The sequence below is a fragment of the Marmota flaviventris genome, chromosome 2 (assembly GCF_047511675.1).
Source record: "Marmota flaviventris isolate mMarFla1 chromosome 2, mMarFla1.hap1, whole genome shotgun sequence".
NCBI lineage: Eukaryota > Metazoa > Chordata > Mammalia > Rodentia > Sciuridae > Marmota > Marmota flaviventris.
In genome coordinates, this window is record NC_092499.1 from 151,769,823 (window position 1) to 151,794,608 (window position 24,786).

Below are 24,786 nucleotides of genomic sequence, written 5' to 3' on the forward strand. Positions count from 1 at the left end.
TCATTGTCCATTAAGATTTTAAAAGTAAGTCCAATCATGCAATACATTTTGGTGAATAATAGGATCACATATGCAACAGGATTGGGACTGAAAGGGGCTGAAAAATTCCTAACATCTGGTATTTTTACTTTACCTTTCCTATGATATGTAGGAATAGACAGACAAATCCCATTGTGTGATATCACCTATGAGATTCAGGACAGTAACATGTTGTATGTATTTGTAGCCTAGGAGCAATGGGCTGTACCATATAGCCCAGGTTTGCAGTAGGATATACCATTTAAATTTGTATAAAAATCATGTACGAGGACAGAATCTTGTTCACATGGGGACAGAATCGCCTCACAACACATTTCTTGGAGCGTAAGCACATTGGTAAGTGACACATTACTACACTACAAGACTCTCATTATTGATCACTGTACTCTTATCTCTGCCTCCCTTGGGTCCCTGTTTTGATTTGGTTCTTGGGCAAGAATATACAGTAGTATTTTTAGAGAGCACACATAGAGAATATGTGCTTTCTCACTCTTCATAATAATCTATTGTTCTATACTGACATAATAATAGCTGTCCTGGGTACAGAATTCTTGATCAGTTCTTTCTTCTCCCTAGCCAATAAGTGTTATTCCCTGGCCTATTCCTTTCTATGATTGCAGGTGAGAAATGTGATGTTAAAATGATTATTTCCAGAAATACTTGTTCTTTCTGCCTAGAAGTTTATGTGATTTTTCTATTTTTGAAATTCAGAAATTTTGCCTAGATGTGTCTGATTTCTGCCTTTTCAGAATTCTTTCAAATCTTCAGGCTCCACTGGGTTTTTCCTTTGACATATTCCTTTGTTTAGTCTCTGTCACAGTTTTGTGTTCTCCCCAGCTTCTATTATTTACATGCGATACCTCCAGCTTCTACCTCCCTGTCTTCATTTTTCATTTGTATTTTTAGTTCATTAACTTTTTGTCTTGTATTGTGTGACTCATCTTTCATTTGATTCCCCTAAAAAATAATTTGTTTTTCAGTGTGGATCATTCTCTTTTATTGTACCTCTGCTAAAATTCAAAATTTAAAAATCAAGCCTTATTCTGTCCTAGAAGCATTTTATCATGCTCTAATAATATCTCCTTATGTGTTCTCATTATGTTTTTATTATATAGTCTATTTCTGTTTCTGCCATTAGTTCTGCTCCACAGTATCCATCTGTTCTAGAATTTGTCTGACTCCTTCCTTCAAATGACTGTACTTCTTAGATGGCATGTGTATGTTTGCTTAGTCCAATCATTCTGTTGGGTGTAGAGTTTCCCATTGGGAAACTCGTTTGGGCCCAGCTAGGGGTCTTGATAGCTGTAATCCCTCTCAGGCCATGGTGGATTGAAAGGAAAAGTTGGGGACAAATAGGTGGGATTGCTTTACCACTGCTGGGCTGGGGCAATTGGACTGACAAACTACATCATCTAGTTTTAGATATGGGAGAGGGGTGGGACAGTGTCTGTTTTCAGAAACAAGTACAGCTGAATTGTCTTTGGTCTTGTCTTACAGTTTCTCTTTCAAGGAGGATAGCTATGCCCTCCTAGCCCTCCCAGAACTGACACTTCAGTTGGGCCAGACAAGAGCCCTCTCTGCTGCTGGGGAGCTACCCATGTCAGAGGGTTAACCCCACTCTGGCCTGGGCAGCTGTTCTTCACTCTGGGCTCTGCCAGACAGACAGTCTCTCTCCAGATGGCCTGACCTTTGGCCCTCAGATTCTTTCTGGACTCTGTTTCCTGATTTCAGCTCCCTGGCATGGGCTACAGGGGTCAACAGTTGGCTACCCTTGGACATACCCCTACTCTAGCAGCTTCAATGAACACAGGAGGCCACTGGTTTTCTTGGGGCTTTCCAAGCACAGCTGTGTCCTAGCCATCATCATATTGGGATCAGGAAACAAGGCCTGATTTGAGGTGCTACATGAATCTAGGCAACAAGGACATATGTATTACTGAAAGCTTTCAGAGCCTCAGGTTTTTAACTTCCTGTCATGTCCTCCCAAGCAAACAGGGGACCAAGGTTGTAGCATAGAGTGAGATCTTAGGAGACAAGGATCAATTACAGGCAAAGTGACAAGGCAAGACCTCAATGCCAGCCCATCTGGAGGGTGGAGAAGCAGTGACTTGTTGGAGTGAAGGAACCAGGTGAAGAGTAGTTGGGGGCTTGGGCTGACCCCTGTGTTCAGCATGCAGTGGGAAAAGAACTCCTTGGTAGGTGAACCACGGCTGAGGATCAACATCATTCAAGCTAGGATGACACCCATGAAATATAAGGGCACATCTTCACGACTTCCAAACAAACCTGTCTTTCTAACCTACAGACTTGAGCTATCTGGGCAAGCCATAGACTCCCCCGCTTTTCCAGACCCCAGGTAACATCTAGATGTACTTTTGTCATGGAGTTGGAAGCCAACTACCAACCTGAAGCCTTGCACCACTTCCTGAACAGCAGCATTTCACACTCACATTCAAATTGGCACACAGCCCAGTGACTGGGCTTCATGGCTTCAGCAGGTAAGGTGTGTGAACAACCAGGTGATAGGTCCCTCCCATTGGGACTGTCCAGTCTACAGGTGCCAACTGGTAAGTTTTGGGGGTTTCTCTTGGTTGCAAATGAAATAAAATCCACCTCACAAAAGTTTAAAGAACAAAGGAGGTTATCATGTCAAATGGTAAGTGCAAAGGGTGGCTGCTGCAGTTGGTTCAGGAGCCCGGCAAAGTCTAGCTTTCCACTCTGCCAGCTTCAATGTGTTCATGTGTTGGCTTAGCTCTTTGCATTCATGAGCTGATTGCCACTGCTTGAGGCAGTACAGCAGGTACAAAATGTTCAGTAGAAGTTCTGTCTTTCTTTTTTCCCAATGAACCTCTTTTTAAGAGCAAGTAAACACTTTTCAGATGTCTTCAAATATATCCCTCACAACTCATTGACTAGAGTGGGATCACATGTTCACTCCTAAATCAGTCACTCTGTTATTTAACTTCCATTTAATGGGCTATATAATTTATTTATAAACTTAGAAAATGTTCTTTAGTGAGACTTGCCAAGGAAAAATATGGATGAATATTAGTATTAAATGGCAATGAGTTGGGCTGAATTTCTGTAAAGTTGCATCTAATAATCACACTAGGCACAAAGAATTAAGTGTAACAGATGTATCCACATTAATTAAGCACTATATGAAATTTCCCAGTACATACCTCTTAAATGTCCAGAATAAGAACCACATTCTGAAAGAAAGAAAATACCTGCACTAACAGTAAGAACCCCTTAGATAATTATAAACAACTGAGTTGCTTAAGAAAATTTCATTGGCACATTTTTAATGATTGGTTGGATCCAAGGAAGCAGTTAATTAGTTAATGTTTGCTTTTCTTACACCATCTTTCTCAAGCTTGTCAGATTAATAAAATCTTTAAAATAAAAATTTAAAAAGCCATGCTTCTTAAAAAAATAAATAAATAAAGATGCCCTGATGCATCCAGTCAGATTAAGAAATGGTGTTGCCAGCCCAAGAGAGAGGAAACCTCCAGGAGAGCAGGCTCCCTCCCTTTGCATGCATTTCGGGTTGCCCTTCCCACACTGGCTGCTGAAGCACAGCTGCAGCCAAGCCAGTATAGACACAGCCAAGCAGCAGGTTCCTTCTGCTTTCTTCCTTCCCAGACAAATGTGACTCACCTGTGCAGGGCTTTTTCCTGTCTTAGCCAAGGTGCTGTTAGGTGTTTGTCAGTTACCATATTTGGATCTAACTGGTTGCTGTTTTTTCCTGATATCACAGGGTCCATTCTGTCTTACCTATTTTCTGCCTCTTCCTTCTCCAGTTCCTTCTTTGTACTTCCTTTCGTCCAATTGAGATTAAAGTTGTTTACTCCCTGAAATGCCATTCTTTTCTTATTTTCTCTGTTCAAGGCTTTTGACAGCTCCACACAGCAGTCAAAATATCTCATGCAACCACAGGAAAGGAGTTGTAGAGAAAACTGAAGTTTCCATTAATATTGGAATTCTGGGCATTTATTACAAAGCAGCAGTTATGTTGCTAGACTTTCTAAACAAGGGGTTGGTCAAATTCTGTACTTAATGAGAAGGCCATGCATGATTCATTCATTTTATAGGGAATTAGAGATAGGTCTTTTAATCCTTTAATAGAAGTAAACATGGCAGATTCAATTTTTTTTAAACAGAGGTATTGTAAGATCATATACACACATGTCTCAGGGTTTTCACTGTGAACTGCAGATTTAACAAAATAAAAAATGTGAAAATACGGTTCTGAACAAGCTTTACTCATTTAAACAGTTTTTATTCAAGAAAAGCAATGATCACATTGCTGCAACACATTTACTTTTTGTCCAGATGAGCAAGAGACAGTTCAGGCAAGAGATATAGGACAGAGTGCCTAACTTTCTTGTCCCTTCAGGTGAAAAGATATTTACATCAATTCTAATGTTCATGTAAAGTTTTCAAAAATAGCTTTGTGGAGCAGTATTATATTTGTCAACTTTAATTTTTAAAAAATGACTATTGTTGCTAGTATTACAATTTTGCAAGAAGATTATCTTTTTCTACCAAATGAGCAACTTCAGAAGGTATATTGGGAAATCCAGTCAGTCAGCTGAGTAGACTGAACCCTGTGGTCAGTGGAGTGACATATCTCTCCTCAATCATTCTGAGTTTTTATTAAGTTTCATCATCATGATGTATTCCTTAAAAAACCTCACTGTTCTCAGCTGTCATATTTAGCAAACTGTGATTTAATAAGAGGAAGACCTAAAAGAGGTGGTGTGTTGTCAGCTTTCCATCACTGACAAAATACCTGTGATAACAACTTAAAGGAGGAAGGGTTTACTTTGGGTTCAAAGGTCTCGGTCCATCATTGCTTGGCCACATTCCCTTTGGGTCTATGGCAAGGCAGCACATCAAGGTGGGGGTACTTGCTAGAGGAGACTGCTCACCTCATGGTGATCAGGAAACCAAGAGAGAGACATGAAGGGGTAAGGTTCTCACTGTCCCTTTCAAGGGCACACTCTCAGTGATCTAACGTCCCTCCTGCTAGGTGCCACCTCTAAAGGTTTCCACCACCTCCCAAGAGCACCGCAGACTGAGATGAAGCCTTTATCACATGGGCCTTTAAGGGACATTCGAGATCTAAACTACAGCCTACGGTTTTAAGTGAGACCAAGTGAAAGTTTAGATCCAAAGAGCAAACAGGTGTGGACATAATATTGCATTTGACATCTTTTTTTATTGGTTCTTTTTAGTTATACATGACAGTAGAATCCATTTTGATATAATTATACAAGCATGGAATATATATTTTTCTAGTTAGGATTCCATTCTTGTGGGTGCACATGATGGTGGGATTCACTATGATGTTTTCATATGTGCACACAGAAAAATTATGTCAGATTCATTCCACTGTCTTTCCTTTTCCTATCTCCCCTTCCTTCCCTCTTTCCCCATTGTCTAAACTACTGAACTTCTATTCTCCCTGCCCCCATTATTGAGTTTTAGCTTCTAAATATCAGAGAAAACATTTGCCTTTGGCTTTTGGGGACTGGCTTATTTCACTTAGCATGATAGTCTCTACATCCATCCATTTACTGGAAAATGTCATGAATCCATTCTTCTTTATGGCTCAGTAATACTTCATCTGTATATATACCACACTTTCTTTATCCATTCATCCATTGAAGGGCACCTAAATTGGTTCCATAGCTTAGCTATTGTGAATAGAGCTACTATAAATATTGATGTGGCTGTATCACTGTAGTATGCTAGTTTTAAATCCTGTGGACATATTCAGAAGAGTGAGATAACTGAGTCAAATGGTGGCTCTGTTCCTAGATGATGATGATGATGATGATGATGATGATGATGATTTTATGTGGTGCTAAGGATTGAACCCAGGGCCTCATGCATGTGAGGCAAGTGCTCCACCACTGAGCTACAACCCCACCACTGAGCTACAACCCCGCATTCCTAGATTTTTAGGAATCTCCATACTGCTTTTCAGATGGTTGCACCAATTTGCAGTCCCCACCAGCAATGTATGTGTGTGCCTTTTTCTCTACATCCTTGCCAACATTTGTTGTTACTTGTATTCTTGATAATTGCCATTCTGACTGGGTGTTTGAAATTTTAATTCATTGTGTGTTTTTAGCTGTTTAGTTTCATTTGGTTTTTAACTAGAGTAGATCTTGCCTTCAGTACTGTTTGGGGAATTTGAAAACTTGCCCCCAAAACAAGGGTAAAGAATTGAGTTTAAAACAACACAGATTATAAATGTATCTATACTTATTTTCACAGATGTTAATTTGTTTTGAATTTTTGAGGGGGTAGGCGGTACTGGAGGTTGAACTCAGGGGCACTCAACCACTGAGCCACATCCCCAGCCCTATTTTGTATTTTATTTAGAGACAGGGTCTCACTAATCACTGAGTTGCTTAGCACCTCGCCACTGCTGAGGCTGGCTTTGAACTTTCGCGACCCTCCAGTCTCAGCCTCCCTAGCTGCTGGGATTACAGATGTGCACCAGGGTGCCCAGTTTACTTTGAATTTTTGTGATTGTCTTGGATTGCTTTAGGGCTGGGGTTGTTTATACAGCCTCTAAAGCCTCCCTTTGTGCATGACTCTCACAGGAAGCCAGGAGGCACTAGGAACAACCAGAGCCCCATTTCCTCCATGTTATTTCATCATCAATACTGAAGTTTGATGACCCCAGTGTAGTCTTGAATGGAGGCCCTGTTTGTTCTAGAGGTCACAAAGTTATACAGAGTTATGTGACCAGATTAGGAAATTCATCGTATTACCACCAGATGTTCTAAGAAACTCGGGATGTTCCAGCTTGCTGCCATCTAGGAAATAATGGACCAGGCAGTTCTTTGAGAAATGTTAACTGTGAGGATGGACTTTCTGTTTCCTTCTAACATACATGGATAATTTTTTTTTTTATTTTGAATTCTTTCATAGAATAATTGTATTTTCCATTTGAAAGAGGTTGCCTCCCAAAACCCTGCATTTCTGCAGGACTCGGGGCTAGAGTCCAGGCCAATTGGAAGCTGTCTTCCAGGAAGGACCCAGAAGAAGTTGGTGGCAGAGTAGGGATGAAACTGCTTTCCTTTAGTCTGCCCCTTAACTGCCTTAAGTACAGATAAGCTTGCTTCCTGATGCTGACAGAAATCATTATTTTCACAGAGGACTTGACTCTGTTGCAGTTTGGTTTAACTTTATAATAATTCTTTTTCTGTGGTTGTTGATCCAGAAAGTCTGTATCCATTTGATGGTTCTCACTGCTGGTTTATGAGTCTGTCTTTCCTGTTTCATATCATTATACTTATTAGAGATTTTCAGCTTGACCTCTGCAAGTTTTTTTAAACAGTTTTATTTAACTATTTAACATATCATAAAGTACACCTGTTTTAAAGTATAAAAGTTAATGTTCTTTTAGCATATTTACTATTATGGAACCATCATCATCTAATTTTTATGATATCTTCATCACCCCAAAGAGAAATCTCATACCCATTAGTTGACTCTCCCCATTTCTCACCTCCCTAACAGCCCTGTATCATTAATCTTTCTGCCTTTATGTATTTGACTCTTCTGGACATTTCATTTAATAAGTGTTATATAATACATTGTCTTTTTAAAGCAGCTTCTTTCATTTAGCACAATATTTTTAAGATCCATCCAATTGTAGTATGTATCAATACTTCAGCTTTAATTTTCTTTTTTCTTTTTGGTTCTAGGGATTGGACTCAGGGACACCTCACCACTGAACCAATCCCCAGTCCTTTTATTTTTTGAGATGGAGTCCTTGCTAAGTTGCACAGGCTGGCCTCCAACTTGAGATCCTCCTGCCTCAGCCTCCCAAGTTGCTGGAATTACAGGCGTGCACCACTGTGCTTCACAGTACTTCATTTTTTATAGCTAGAAAATTCTTATATTTTTGGAGACATATCTCTTTAAACTATTTTCCCACTTTTAAAATTTGAGATTTGTTTTATTCACTTGTAGGAGTTATTTATATATTCTGTGTATAAATCCCTTATCACATAGATACATGACTTGAAAATGTTTTCTCTCAGAATGTGTCCTTTCATTTTCCTGAAAGTGTCCTCTGACACACAATACTTTTCAGTTTTAATGAAATACAACTTATAGGTCTTTTGGTCTTGAATCTGAGACCCTTGCTCAACCCAAGGTCATGAGAATTTACTCCTACATTGTGTTGTAAGAGATATAGTGGTAGCTCTCACATTTAGGCTTAAGATTCATATTGCATTGATTTTGTGTATGGTGGCAATTTGGGGTCCAAATTCATTTTTGACGCCAGTTCCATTTGTTGTTTTCCTATTGAGTTGTCTTAACCCCTCCTGAAAATTGGTTTGTTGTAGATGTAGAAGATTGATTATAGTTATTTCTGGAGTACCAGTTCTATTCCATGTCTCTGTATGTGTATTAGTTTGCTATGGCTACCATAGGAGACTACCACAGATTGGGTGGCTTACCCAACATAAATCTTTCTTATGGTTCTGGAGGCCATAAGTCCAAGAATAAGGTTTGATCTCTATTAATGCTTCTCTCCTTAGTTTGCAAAATGGTGAGCTTCTCACCATGTCCTCATGTGACTTTTTCTCTGTGCAAGCATATTACCAATGCCTCTTCCTCTCTTAAGGACGCTAGTCCTATTGGATTAGAGGCCCACCCCAAAGGTCTCATTTTAACTAAATGTATTAAAAGATATTACCTCCAAATATAGTTACAACCTGAGGTGCTAGGAATTGGAACTTAAACCTGTGCCCTTTGTAGAAGACACAGTTCATGTTATAATATTATGTGCCAGTGCTGTTCTGCCTTGATTACCTTAGCGGCATAGTAAGTTTTGAAATAAGGAATGTGAATCCTCAAATTTCGTTCTTTCTCAGGATTATTTTGAATTATTCTGAAGATTATTCTGAATCCCTCCATTTCCATATGAATCTTAGAATCAGCTTGTCAATTTCTGAAAAAAAATCAACTTTTTGTTGATAAGGTTTTGATAGGGATTGTCTTGAATCTATAGATTAACTTGGTTAGTTAGTATAGGTATCTTAATAATATTGTCTTGTGACTCATGAACACAGGATATTTTCCATTTATTTACATCTTAAACTTCTTTCATTGTTTTGCACTTTTTATGGTATAAGTTTTTCACTTATTTTAAAAACTTTATTCCTAAGTTTTTTATCATTTCAATGCTATCATTTGTGGAGCTATTTTCTTAATTTCATTTTCAGATTAATCATTGCAAGTGCAGAGAAAAAAAAATTTGTACATGTATCTTGTATCCTACAATCTTGTTGAACTTATCATTCTAATATTGTTTAGGGGATTCCTTAGGATTTTCCATATGCAAGATAATGTCATCTACGAACAGATAGTTTTACTTCTTCCTTCCTAATCTGGATGCCTTTAATTTCATTTTCTTGCCTAATTTCCCTGGTTGGAACCTTCAGTACAATGCTGAATAAAAGAGGTGAGGTGGGCATCCTTTTCTTGCTTCTTAGCATAAGAGCATTTAGAGTTTCCCCCTTAAGTAGGATGTTACCTATAGATTTTTATAGATGGCCTTTATTACATTGTGTAAGTTTCCATCTAGTTTTCTGTGTTTTTAGTATGAAAGCCTGTTTGGATTTTGTCAAATGCTTTTATTGCATCCATTGAAACCATCATGAGGTTTTTCTCCTTTATTCCTCTTAATATAGCATATCATATTAATTGATATTTCTGATACTAAACCAACTTTATATGTCAGGAGTAAATACCATGTGGTCATGGTGTATAATTTTTCAATGTATTACAAGAATTTGCTAGCATTTTAATAGGGATTTTTTTGTCTCTATATTTTTGAGGATCTGTGTTTTTCTTTGCTTGTGATATCTTTGACTCAACAGTACTAAGATAATGCTGGACTCATAGAAGAAGTTAGGAATTGGTCCCTCCTTCAATATCTGGAAAATGTGGAACAGGGTTAAACTTAATTCTTTAAATGTTTGGTGAAGCCATCTGGACCGGAATTCTTCTTTGTGGGAAGTTGTGAAGTTACTAATTCAATCTGTTTTAAAGTTACTAGTTCAATCTGTTTCATTGTTGTAGGTCTATTCACATTGTGTTTTAAAATAAATTGCATTCATCTGTGTCTTTCTAGTAACTTTCCCATACTTCTAATTTATCTTGTTTTTGACTTAATTGTTCACTGCTCATAACATTCCCTTATAATATTTCTCTAGAAGTAATGTCCCTCTTTCTGGCTTTATTATTTGTTTTTTCTCTCTTTCTTGATCAGCGGAACCAAAAGTTTGTCAGTGTCATTGCTTCTCCTTCAAGTTCTTGGACCATCTTTTATATTTTAATTTTTCTTATTCGCCTGTGCAAGGTTTTGTACTCCTTCTTTGCTTTACAGGACATGTTTTTGAGAGTCACTGGAAAAATATTAAATTGCAAGTGCTGAGAAGCTCAGCAGTTTCTGGCAAAGAAAATTTTTTTATGGGCTACAGTGAATCAAAGGGCACATTATTTACATGTCTTCAAAGTATCATGAAATGATCTCTTAGAGTCCGGGACTCATAAGTGGAAAACTGCTACCTCTCCTAACCTCAAAGCCCAGCAGCTTTTGATTTGCTAGTTAGTTTACTCCTCAGCAATTGGTCAACACTCTGGGACTTAAAGGAAAAGCCTCAGAAAAGAGATAGATGTGGACTCTCAGGAGAGACACAGACTTCTACCAGCTCAGACTTCAAAAGGTACCAGGCAATCCTAGCTCTTCCTAAGCCTTGGGACAGGGCTTGCCTTCTCATTAAGCACCCAAGCTCTCACTTTTTACATCTCAGGGTAAAGCCCTGTGCTAGTCTCCTCCTCTGCAGATCTTGGAGAGCCCACAATCTCTGATTACACTCCAGCCCTGAAAGCATGCTTGCTCTCCTTGTTTGTCCAAAGGAGGGAGCCAGGAAGGGGACAGGATCCAAGACAGGGACCTGTGTAAATTCATCATATCCCAGGATATCCCAGGATTCCTGAAATCACATATAGTTCTTTGTTTATGATTATTGTATACCTCAGGACTACCAGCTGTGCATACATTGGATCTTTTTGTCTGCCTTAAATGTTTTTATTATTTTTAGATTCACATATTTGTTCATATTTATGAGGTACAATGTGGTATTTTTATTCATCCCTTGAATGTTTTTCTCTTAATTATTTTCATTTACTTTTCCTTTCCATTTCAGTGTGTTCAGTTTTCTCAATACCTATTTGCATTGTCCCCTTCTGGATATTAGCTTTGTCGATTCTCTTTGATGACCTTGCCTTGTGGGTACAGTTCTATTTTAGGCTAAAGTGTAGCCTAAAATAATGAGGTTATTATACTGTCATCTTGCATAACCAGTAGAAAAATTCTTTGGGTTGAATTTGAACAACACAGATACCCTGGAGTAGCAGATGCCTTAAAATACAGTCATAAAATGTGTAACAATGTTTCATTCAATGATGGACTACATACATGACAGTGGCCCCTAAGATCATATTGCCTAATGACATCAGAGCCATCTTAATTTGTGTAAATACACTCTGTGATGTTTGCCCAATGGTGAAATTACCTAACAATGCATTTCTTAGAACATATACCCATCATTAATCCATCTATGAATATATATTCCATGTGGTCTGAAACTACTTCCCCCAGAGGGATATCACCACCTTACCTCATATCTACATTCTGCATTGAAAACCACAGTCCCTCATGGTTTTTCTCTTTCTCTGTACTGCCTGCAGCTGAAATTAAAGGCATATTCCTCAACCACAGAATACTGTGGAAAAAACAACAATATCAAATTGTATTCAATTCACCTTTTGTGACATTCAAAAATCCTTATTGGTGGTATTAAACTTTTCAAGTTCCATTCCTGTGAAACAATGTGTCATTTCCTGGTATTCAGTTTCTTGTGCATAGTGGGTTTAGCTATTGACTTAGCCAGAATTTGTTCAGTTGGAAGTAACAGGAACCAACTCAAAGGAGATTATGTAAAAGCTGATGCTCCAGTAACTCAGAATCTCCAAGAGTCTAACCTTGAACTCAGGATCTAGGGATTCAGGTGGCAGCATTAGAACTGTTTTAGCCATCTTTTTTTTTTTTTTTTTTTTTTTTTTTTTTTTTTTTTTGCTGCTATACTAAAAGACCTGACAAGAACAATTTTAGAGGAGGAAAAGTCTGGGGGCTCACGGTTTCAGAGTGTTGCTGAAAGCTTGGTCCTTGTTCCCAATGTCAATCCAAGAATGAGAACATGGTTTTGAAAAAAAAGGAAAAAGAAGTTTTATTGCTTTACCAGCAAAGGAGAAACACTGGACCCTGTCCCAAAGGCTGTGATTCTGCTCATCTGTAGGAAGGAACCGGGCTTTTGAAGAGGTGACTCAAAGGCTACACTCCGTGTGTTCTCTGTTGGAGATGTAATTCACTTGTTAATTTGGGAGAGTCCTTTTTGAGATCTTCTGGTGCAATCCCCAAAATCTGGATTATTTGATTCCTATGCGGCCTGAGTGCTCAAGGACAAATAACTCTGCCTAGGATGGAGATTAGGGAGGAGCAGGGAAACAGGAAGAGAAAGAAACAAGTCCATTTGAAAAATAAGTTGCAGTGGCAGAGCAGCAAGGGTTTTATTCAAAGCATAAAGTGAACCACTGTTACAAGAGGTCTCAGTCCAAAAGGGCCAATTTGATTGCCCTGTGCCCAAGGTGTGACAGTGTTACAGAGTGCACAAGAATTACAGATCATCATGCTTATACAGCCAAATTGAAAGGGAAAAAGGTCCTTTAATGAGCAAGCCACACAAGTGACTAGGAGCAGGCTAGCCCCTCAAAGAACTCCCAGCACCTGAATTTTGGAAGTACAGAGTTTATAAAGGCAAAAACCACAGGAAAAACTGAGCCAGATGTAAGTCAGAAAGACCTTGTTGAGATAGATATTTTGATTACATGAGAGAATTGTTTTGATTATACATTTCAGAGTCATTTTTATTATAAATCAGGACCATAGTCAGGGCTGAGGGGAAGGTCCTATGGTACCGTCAACTTAGATACAGCTGTCAGGAGGCTGAAAGAAAACATTTTAAACAAGCATAAAATGGAGTCAGGTCAGAACAAATGGCGTTTACTTTGGTTCTTTTACATTTCAGCAGAACCTCATGTCTGTGTGGTGGAGGAAAGCAGCTGGGGACATAGTACCAGGAAGCAGAGAAGAGAGAGCTCTGTTCAACAAGGACAAAATACAAACCCCAAAGGCATGTCCACAGTGACCCAACCTCCTCCAGCCACACCCTACATACCCACAGTTACCACCTAATTAATCTATATCAGTGTATTAATACACTGATTATGTAAAAGTGCTCGTAACCCAATCATTTCACCTTTAGACTTTCTTGCATTGTCTCACACATGAGCTTTTCAGAAACACCTCATATCTAAACGAGAACAAACTATTTCTCCATCTCTTAGAGCTCTTGTGAAGCAGCTTCACCATGAGATGGATTATCCCAAAGCAACAGTACAAATGGCTAGGCTTTTGTTACCCTGCAACTTGTTAGCTCAGTAGAAAGAGAATCTATATGAGCCCCCAGGAGGGATGCAGATTGGCCTTCCCAGTCAGTTACCAAAGTCTTCTACAGTTGTAAAGAGGCAGTTCCTAAAGGGAACAGATGCAAAACAGGGAGGGGCAGGGACCAAGAAAACAAAAGCAAATCTTATTGGCTACTATAGAGACCTTGTATAGGCCTTAATGATTTTCATAAAGACCTGGGTAACTGGATGATTTGCATTTCTTAAAAGCTGTCTAAAGGTCTGGGCCAAATGGCTGCAGCGCTTGGAAAGCACTCCCTCTTCTAGCAATCCAGGAGAGCCATGCTACTGTTTGATTACAAAGTGTTTGTTTAGGAGGGACAAAATGTTATTATGAAGACTACCATGTGATCTAAGTGGGAATATCTTTGTTAAGAATAGGTGGACCCTTTTGTTGCAGTGAGTGATCAGAGTGTGTGGACCCAAGGAATTTTATTTCACCATTAAAAATCTGGATTGTTTTCCCTGCTATCTACCCAAATAGTGTTTGCCACTGAAGTCTTTGCACACATGCTGTGCATTGTCCCGTTTTCATCCACTGGAAAAGGTGGGGAAGCTGCTCACAAATGCTGGCTGCATGCTTTGATCACTGCCTTTCTTCTCCCAAAAGTCCTCACCTGCTTTCAGCACTGTGTTGCTATCAAAAAATTTAAAATGTTGCTGTGGATCTACAAGAAATACTAATGAATGAAGAGGAGAATCTAGTAGATAATAAAGATGATTAGAGCTTCTAGGCAGGCATTTGCTACCAAGGAGATGAAATAAAGCATTTAATTACTTAGAGACATTTAAAGAGCAATTGGTCTTAGGCATTTCCTTGCTCAATGCATTCGAAATCTTAGCTAGCTTAGATTTTACCTCAAAGAATTTCGATTTTTTTTCTTTTAGGTCTGTCAATAACAGCAAGGAGGTCATTAGCATAAAGTATTTGAAAATTTCTTTTCTTTTTAAATCATTTGTCTTTGTTACTTCACTCCTTATACATAAAGTCACAAATGCTATATTCCAAATCACGTAGAATTTATCGAAAATTTGAATTGCATAACTTCTGTGGCATTATGTCACCATGAAGTTAAACTTCAGTGAGGATATAATATTTTCCCCAAGCAAAGAAATAAAAATTGAATCTTATTTTAAAAAATAAATGACTCTAATATTTCCTTGACATATAGCTCCAGAACTTTCCCTAATTTTGATATGTGCATGTGTTTCACTGCAGTGAACATCTTTTTACTAAGGGGTAGCAGAATATGCCTCCCAAAATATGCCACTTTGGCATAAAGATTACTTTGAGCTAAAGGCACTTGAAAAACAGCAGATGCACGAAGGGCATTCTAGTCTCCTCTTTTCTTCCTGGGAATAGGAGATTAAAAACTCCCATGTGCAAAATGCCTTTCCGGTACCAGCAGAAAAGAAACATTATTCCATGGGGAGCCTTAGCCAAGAGAATTCTGTACAAACAAACCTTGTTAAAATAATTATCTTCCCTTAGACTCCCCATATAATTTTCTCCTTTTCCACAACTACTTCTCTTTGTTCAAATATAAAAGGATTTAGGTTTTTCTACTTCTCTATATCATCATTTCCTTATAAGAGCTCCAATGACATGTAGTACTTAAATATGTACATTTTTGCCGGGTACGGTGGCACACGCCTGTAATCCCAGTGGCTCAGGAGGCTGAGACTGGAGGATCTCGAGTTCAAAGCCAGCTTCAGCATGCAGTGAGACCCTGTCTCTAAATAAAATACAAAAACAGGGCTGGGGATGTGGCTCAGTGGCTGTGTGCTCCCTGGTACCAACAAAACAAAACAAAGTACTCTTTTTCTCCTGTTAATCTGTCTCATACCAATTTAATTCTCAGGTCTAGCTGGCACTCTTAAGAGGGTAAAGTTTTGCTTCCCCTATACCGCATACAACTTTGTGTAGCACTCGTAATATTTTCCTTAACATAAAGTCCCTAGAAAGAAAAAAAAATATTATCAACTATTCTGCCAGGTGTTAAGTACTTGACAAACCTATCTCAATCCTCTGAAGCCAGGATTAGTGGTCTCATTTTATTGATCTGGAAACCAAAACTTGGGGTATTGGTAACTTTCCCAGTGTCAGAACAAGTCTCTAATCTAGAGCCATTTGATTCCAAAGCTTTTACTTCTTCAAGAACACCGTTGTCTATGTTCTCTTTGCCTGTTTCTCCACTTGTGAGAAGAGAAATTCAATAAACACACATGCCTCGATGAGTTGTTTGGGGGAGTAAATGAAGCAGTACCTGAAGACCACTTGAAAGAAGATCTGAACCATAGTTACCTTTGTAAAACCATTAGCCATTGTAATTTATACATACTATTAACTATTAATGTTATTACCACCCCAATTTCTACCCAAACATGCATGGCTTTCAGTGTTAAATCTGAAGTAGAATGTGGGTTTGGGTGACTTCCCCATGCATTATCTAAATTTCAATCTAATGCTATCCACCTTTGTAGAATCATTAGCTGTTATTATTTGTATTTATTGCCACAATTTCTACCCAAAATATTCAGGTCTCCCAGAGTGAGGTGGAATGTGGTTTTAGATGTCTTCCCATGTATTATATAAACCTCATTTTATCATTTATGCCTGTGTTTTTCTCACCCTCACTCTTCTGGACAGTAGACAGGTGTTTTCAGACTGAAAACTGTTATCTTTTCTCACCTATTTTGAGTAATGACAGTCTATCTGAGCAAGGGTGCCACTGACAGGCCCTTTTGACTTACAGTCAAAGGGTAGCCTAACCAATTGAACTACTTAATAGTTTAAGTGAATACCTTAACAAGAAAGCATTGAAATACCAGACTAATTATTGACAACAGCTCTTATCTTATTTTTAATTTCTCCCCTGTCCCTTGGTTGCTGAAATTATTTGACTCAAGTTACAAATGGACTGGTCTGGAAGTAGCTTTTGCAGAATTAGATTGCAGGAGGCTTAGTTGAACTTAAGTACAAATTGTAATTTTAAAGGAAACTGAAGCAGACAAATTCTTACTGTAAAATAAAATGAATGCTATTATGATATATTTTTATTAGTAGGCCTCTGACTTAGTTTGTTTCATGTTGTTATAAAAGAATACCACACAGTGAGAAATTTAGAAACAATGAAATCTTATTTGGCTCATGGTTTCAGAGGCTGGGAGGTCCAAGGTTCTAGGGCAACATCTAGTGAGGACCTCTTGCTGTGTCATAACATGGTGGAATGTATCACATGACTGAAAGAGTACACTTGCAAGACAACTGAACTTGCTTTAATAACAGACTTGCTCTGGAAATAACTAACCCATTCCAGAGATGACACTAATGCATTCATGAGGACAGAGTCTTCATGATCTAATCACATATCAGGCCCAATTATCCAACACTGTTACACTGGGGGTTAAGTTTCCAACACTTGAACTTTGGAGACACATTCAAATGACAGCAGCCCCTGTCATTAAGATTGACATTTGAGAACATAATGTTGTATCTTGTGTGGAAGAGTTTACTAGATTTTAGCATGTTTGCATCACAACATGGAATATGATTTCACATTTACTACTGCAGTTCCAGTACCATTATCAGACTGCATTTTCATATTGAATTACAAAAATTTTATGCTACTTACATTTAATGAAATTTTAATAAGGTTGTGTTTTGATGTTATTATTCAAATAATGTGTTTTGAATTGCCTTCCTTTGAATATATTTGCATTAAAGAGGAAATCAATTTGATTTAATTCTTTGAACAGTTTACCCAGGTTCTGGGTAGCTTTAAAAAGACAAAGAGGGAAATTCAGTTCCTTCTTTGCAAGTCAGTAAATAGAGAAGCACATTTACTAAGATCAGTAGAAGTAATGGCAGCAGATTGCTGATGGTTCGAGTTAATGAAATGACTCTCCCGCTATTAGAGTTGCACAATTAAAAATATACAAAGTGCACACACCATGGATTGTAAGGGATTATACCTCTGTTCTTCTCTTTTCTTTTTGATCCCTAAGGCTAATATATAAAGAATTAACAAATTTAGGGGGTTCAGCTGTAGAGTGCTCGCCTAGAGTGTGTGAGGCCCTGGGTTCGATCCTCAGCACCACATATAAAGAAAGAAAGGTATTGTGTCAATTATAACTAAAAAATTAAAAAAGAAATCTAGGAACTTCACATTATTGAAATTCTTGACCATGAATGCCCCAAATTAAATGGTAATCTCTTGAGAGAGCACATTTCTCTTCTTGTAACATTCCACTCAGCCATTTCTGTTAAAATTGTGGTTGTGGGTCTGCACTTTTTTTTTTTTTAATACTCATTTAACCAAGTTAATTATTGGCAAAAGTGGATCCTGCTTTTGTGGATGGGTTTCTCCTGGCAGTCTAGCTAATGAAGTGTAACAGCGAAAATATAAATAAAGAAACCGGGAAGAAATATTGCTTTTGAGGAAAGCCTGACTTACAGACCTGAAAGGAAGGTAGACAGTAATTCTATTATCAGGAAGGTGTGAATTTGAGCGAGGAAAGGTAGAAAAACTACGAGTCCTTTGGGTCTTTTATGTGCGCATTTAATGTAGGAATAAATACTTTACTTCCAGGCTCACTTTCCTCTTCACCTTATTTTTCCCCAAAATTTATTCTTTGAGTTTCCTCCGTTTACAAACATACCCGAGTTTAGAACTCAGTATGGCCTATAAAACATACCAAAGTATGTGTGGCCTAAAAGTTGGTCGCACCCTTGCCTGCAAGTTTGGGTTCTTGCTTTCTATTTGTATGACTTGAAAAACACAGCACACAATAATGACCGAAGTGGTGGCTTGGACCTAGGGACTGCAGAAGCCTCCCCTCTCCGCATGCGCAGTAGCCATGCAGCCACCCTCTAAGCCCCAGCAGACACCCGCGCCCCCTCCCTGGCATGGCGCTCTGGCTCCGCCGATGCTGCGCGCGCCTTCTGGGGCCCCGCCCAGGCCGCGCAGGCGCGCCTGGTTCGGACCCACAATTCCTGCCTCTTCCGCCGGTTACGACGAGCGTTCCTCTGTCCGCTGGAGTCTGAGCTGGCGTCCGGCTCCGGTTGCTTGGTGACATGTTGCAAAAGCCAAGGAGTCGGGGTCGCTTTAGTTCCCCGGCGGAGAAAGACAGGGATTCGGGCCGCGGCGGAGACGTCCGGGCCCAGAGAGGCGGCGTCCCGGAGGAGACCCCGAGCACTTCCCGCGGCCCGGCGGGCTCTCAAGAGACCCAAGGCACTTCCTCGCAGGGCGCTCGCCGGTCCCAGGCCGCCCCCACTGTGGGGCCTCGGACCCAGAAGCAGCTGGAGCTGAAGGTGGCGGAGCTGGTGCAGTTCTTGCTGATTAAGGACCAGAAGAAGATTCCTATCAAGCGGACCGACATACTGAAGCATGTCATCGGGGACTACAAGGACATCTTCCCGGACCTCCTCAAACTGGCTGCGGAGCGCCTCCAGTACGTCTTCGGGTACAAGCTAGTGGAACTTGAGCCCAAGAGTAACACCTACATCCTGATCAACACCCTGGAACCAGTGGAGGAGGATGCCGAGGTGAGAGGCGATCAGGGCACTCCCACTACGGGCCTACTGATGATTGTTTTAGGGCTCATCTTTATGAAGGGCAACACAATCAAGGAGACCGAGGTCTGGGACTTTCTGCGTCGGTTGGGGGTGTACCCCACTAAGAAGCATTTAATCTTTGGGGATCCGAAGAAACTCATTACCGAGGACTTTGTGCGACAACGTTACTTGGAGTACCGGCGCATACCCCACACGGATCCCGTGGACTACGAATTCCAGTGGGGCCCGCGAACCAACCTGGAAACCAGCAAGATGAAAGTTCTTAAGTTTGTGGCCAAAGTTCATAATCAAGACCCCAAGGACTGGCCAGCGCAGTACTGTGAGGCTTTGGCAGATGAGGAGAATAGAGCTAGACCTGAGCCTAGTGGTCCAACGCCATCCTCTTGAAATCAGGGATGGATTCAGAGAGACTCCCAGGACAAGGGTCTGTGACCCAAAGGCACAATACTGAAAAGAATAAGGGAAGGGGGTTTGGAAGGAGGACGTTTCTGCAACGCTTGAATGTATGTAGCTTTAGGATGTGTTGCAAAGGTTTGTTCCTTTCGTGTTAGTACAGTTCCCAATTTTCATTTAAAACACAGAATCATTTTTGTTTGTTTTAATGTCATTTTTTTGGTGTGAAAAGTTTGCTAACTTTGTAAAACTTTTGGGAAACTGTACTGTGTTCTAAAACAGATATTTAAGAAGAACACAAGTAAATTGTTTTGACACCCCCCCCCTCCCCAGGAGTTATTGTCTGGTTTCTGAACTACCCTAGTTTGTAAGGAAAAATAAAAGCCTTTATAAAATTACAAAGATGTAATTGCCTATATCCTTATTACTTTAACCCAAGTGTTTTATATTTATGTTTTTCATATATATATATATATATATATATATATATATATATATATGCATTATGCATGGTTCCAAGCAATGTACATAATGTATTTTCTGTGAATAACAATTTTTTTATATTCTTAATTATTACTTAACTCTGTTGCTGACCTTGATTTCATTGTTTTCTCTTTTTTTTTGCTACCATCATTGTTTTAATAAATATTGTGATTTTGAGCAGTTAACCATTATGTATTTTTAAAAGCCCATGTCTTGAGGAGATTTTTATGACTCAAAACCAGCATCTTTAAAAGATTTTGCTACATATTATTGAAGTAAATAGTGTTCTGTAGAAGTTATTGTGTTTGTGTGTGTGTGTGTGTGTGCTGGATTGTGATGTAAAATAATTTCTCATTGAGTCTCCCAAAAGTTCATAAAACCGTGGCTTGGTGATTAACCATGCCTGCTTTGGGAATTGGACTGCCTGGGTCCACCACTGTGAATTTAGGTAGGTTCTTTAGCTTGTAGACAGACCTATTTTAACCTATAAAGTGGGCTTCTGATTTACATGTTCTGTATGCCAATGTGATTAGTAGGTAAGGAAGTTTACATGAAGTTTCAGGCAAAGTTTCTAGTGTGGAGGATTATAGTTGTTACTTCTTAATTAAAAAAAAAACATTTTTATTTTTCTGGGTCTGGAGCTGCTATTACTGGCTTAAAATTATGGTTGTATTCTTCTACTTGGATTCCAATGAATGGTTTTATGGGAAAAATGTAACCTGAAATATGGTGAATTCAGCCCATGTAGAACTTTCAGAAATAGCAAGAAATTTAGACGAAAATCTCTGCTGGGCTTTGAGAAATCGTTGCATTATAGTACAATGAATTGATGGATCTTGAGGTCTCCTGACAAACTGAATGATGGCTCCTACTAACTTGTTAGCATGGTGGTTTGAGGGGCAGAATTTAAGCTCTCAATCTCAATTTCTTTATCTATAAAATGGGAAAAATAATTATACTGTAGTTATATCAGTTAAATGAGCCAAAAGAGAGTTAATAGTCTCATTGTATTTCTCCATAACAGCTAGCCAAATGGTGTTTATATACAAAGATTCAATACATATTTTATTCAGTGAGCGAATAAGTATAATTGTTTTGAGGGAAGTTTCTGCAGATTAACCATTAAATGAAGTAAATGCTTTCACTTAGGAAAACAAACAAAAATAGGTAAACTTTTTTTACCTAAACATTGTTACCTATGTCTGTGCTGACAAATGTCATCTACAAGAATCTATGGTGGATATGAAATTGTTTGAAGAAATATGAGAGATTACTGGGGTTTATTTCATTCTGTAGAAATTAGATTTACATTTATTTCATTCATAAACTACAGTTGGTCCTTGAAGTCATTTGTTCCTGGTCTGCATTTTATTTCAGTATGTAAATGACCTGCCTACTGTTCTCCTTACCTCACCAGCTATGACCTCCTTGTGTGCTCTGGTACCAAGTTTTTGTGTGGCAAAAATTACCTTCACCAGCACCCACTAACAGTTTTATCTGAGGCAGTGAATGCTGGGTAATGATAACTATATCACAGTTTCCTCATCTAGATGTTAATAGTTTTATACTTAACCTGTTATTTTGTTTCAGATTACAAAATACAAACATTAGAGACAAGATCAGGCACTTATTTCTTTTTTATCTCACCCTTTCCACAGATAACAAGTCTGGATATCATGCCATTGTATGGTTTTATAATTTTACTATATATGTAAAAAAAAAAATAGTTTTGTGGGCTTTTACAGTTTATATAAGAAACATTGTTACCTTTCACAACTTGCTCTTTCCATGCACCATTATGTTTTATCAGTTTAGACATGTAGCTACATGTTAACATGATTCATTTTAGCTGTTCTTTTATGGGGGAAAATAATAGTTTATCTTTTCCTTAATGTTAATAAGACTGTTAGATTCTTTCCTGTTTTTTAATATTTGCAGACACTGTGCAGTGCTTCCTTAGGCCAGAAATAAGTAAAGCAATCAAAGTCATTGCCAAATGTCTTTTAAGCTCCAGCATTTTATGTAGCATTTTCCTTCATTTGTTGCCAATAACCACCATCCTGAAACCTTTATGATACTTGGCCAGTTCAGCCATTCTGGTGGGTATGTAATGATACTTGATTGTGGCATTAATTTGAACCTTTTGCTTAATTAGTGATGTGAGACATCTTTTGCTCTCATTGACCGTCAGGTTTCATTATCTGTTCAATATTTTTCTATTTTTAATTATTTATTCTTCACACGTTCTGCATATTAATTCATGTATCCTATTGCAAATGCCATCTACATTTCTGTTTTTTTTTTTTTTCTTTTGTCATACAGATGGTTTGACTTCAAATTATTTTAAGGGCAGTATTTTTAATAGAGTGCTTTGAAAACTTCTCCCTAATCCTAGTAATTATAAAGATTTTTCAAAATATTTTTCTAATCCTAATTATTTTTTTCCAAGTGTGCAAAGTTTTGATTTCCACCTGTTTTTAATCTATTCTTATGTGAGGTATAGACGTAAATATTCTTCCTATATGGATAGACTAGCACCAGGTTTTCAGCATTTACCCTTTCCATACTCACTTGTAACATTGTCTCATTTATATAGAAATGCTCCAAATATAAATAAATTTATGGTCATGGCTGAATAAGTTTGGTATCTTCTTGTTCATACCTTGTTATTATAATTTTATAGCATTTATAATATAATGTTAATTTCTAATTTTAATACTGATTTTTTTTAACGTTGCTTTTATGTTGGTTGGAATCACTGTATGTTGTCAAAGCGGTGACAGCAGACCTCACATGCATTGCTTTTTCTTATTTCTGATTTTGAAAGGACTAATTTTTAAATTTTTTTCCAATGTGATACTTGGTATTAGGTTTTTTCCTATAATTACCTTTAACTGGGTTACTTAATTTCCTTTCTATTTCTAGCTTAGAGATATCTATAAAAATTATGAATGACTTAAAACTTGTCATATACTCATTCATTAATATGATTAATATTTTTTTATTTACTCAAATAGATTTTTCTAATTTCTAACTATTGTATTCCTGTCACAAATACTTATTGTTTATGATGAATTGTTTTAAATACATTTTTTTTTCTGGCTAAAATTTGATAGTTTTTGTATCTTTTGACATAAGGGGATTTGACTGAAATGCTTCTACATTTTTATTATTGGGTTTTGAGTTTAAGCCAAGTTCTTTAGAAATAATCTCAAACTTAACGAAAAATTGCAGACACAAATTTGAGTTCATCTAATTGTTTGTTTCTGTCTTCAAACAGTTCCTTTAGTGTTTGGCGTTCATAATCTTGGCAATTGAAGTATATGGGCCTGTTTTGTTGTTTTGTAGAAATCCCTCAGCTGGAATTTGCTGTGTCTTTATGATCAAATATGAATTATATATTTTGGCAAAAATATCACAGAAGCAATGGTATGTTACCCTTTCTATTGGAAGATACAAAATTTCAAGTTGTTCTTGTTATTTTGTAATTGTTCACTTTGGTTAAGGGGATTTTTCTGCCATGCTTCTCTACTGTGAAATTTTAATCTCCCCTTTTATAATAAAAAAGTAACCTGCATGGAGATACTTTGAAATTCTGTAATTATTGGAGTCTTCATCAAAATTTTAATTTGTTTACCTATTTTGTCCATATGGACCCATATGTTATTTTCTTTTGTTTTCATTATACACACACACACACACACACACACACACACACACACACTCAAATGGCCCTGATTTGGCTAGGGAGAACTCCTTAAGCTGACTTTTATATCTTAAACATACCCCTTTAGACTTGGAGGACTTTCTTACATTCTCGCAGAAAAAAATCATGCAGCCGATGTTAAACATTCCCTGTCCCAGATTAGGAGTTATCCATTTACTTCTCTTAGAAATTTTATTCCTTTTGATGGAGAATGGAATTTAGAAACAAGGTTGCTAGGTTTGTTCATACCTATTGGAAGTATTTTGCCCAGCCCTCTAGGTCACAGAGTAAGGGGAGACCCTTCCATCTATCATCTGTGAAAACAGAAAACTGATGTTCTATCCAACACTACAGTGTTCATTCTAGATCTCTCCTTTTCCATGTTTGTAGATGTCTTCAAAAGTAAGAAACTCAGTTCCTATTTTCTTTAGCATATTTACCTGTTTTATCGACTCCCTATAAATAACTAATCTGCTATCCTAGCTGTCACATCCTCCCACATATGGATGTCCTCTTCTGGGACTATTATGTTCCCCAGGACTTCCTGTTTGCAGGACCTTTCTTATAAGGCTGGGACTCCCCTCAGGACATGCATTTTCTCCACTGTAAATAGAAACGCTTTGGTATCATAACTGCATTGGGAAATTCCTTTAGCCATATTTTGTGAGGATTAAATATTTTAGAAGTTTTGGAAGAAAGCTACCTGTTTGAACAGGCTGTGGTCCTGGTGCTTTTTTATATGTAGATTTTTTAAAATACTGGTTAGATATCATTAATAATATCTTTAACTTTTCTACTCTTCTAATTAGTTTTAGTCACTTGTATTTTTAGAAAGTGTTTGCATTATTTTCTGATTTATTAGCCTAAAGTATTTCTTAGTATTTTCCTTTGATGTAGAAATAATTCTATCACATATTTACTCATAAATATTCTCAGTATTATTTTTTGCATTATCAGA

At 38.0% G+C, this 24,786-nt stretch overlaps 2 protein-coding genes across 3 annotated transcripts in view; both read left to right on the forward strand.

Moving 5' to 3' along the window:
• The window catches only part of Entrep2 (endosomal transmembrane epsin interactor 2), a 420,439-nt gene that overhangs the window by 284,674 nt on the left and 110,979 nt on the right, over window positions 1–24,786 (forward strand). The gene's annotated exons all lie outside the window — the stretch shown is intronic.
• Nsmce3 (NSE3 homolog, SMC5-SMC6 complex component) lies at window positions 18,680–23,705 on the forward strand. The gene has a single exon (XM_027922164.2). It carries the CDS (start codon window positions 18,746–18,748, stop codon window positions 19,631–19,633), a length of 888 nt encoding a protein of 295 aa, XP_027777965.1. The 5' UTR covers window positions 18,680–18,745; the 3' UTR covers window positions 19,634–23,705.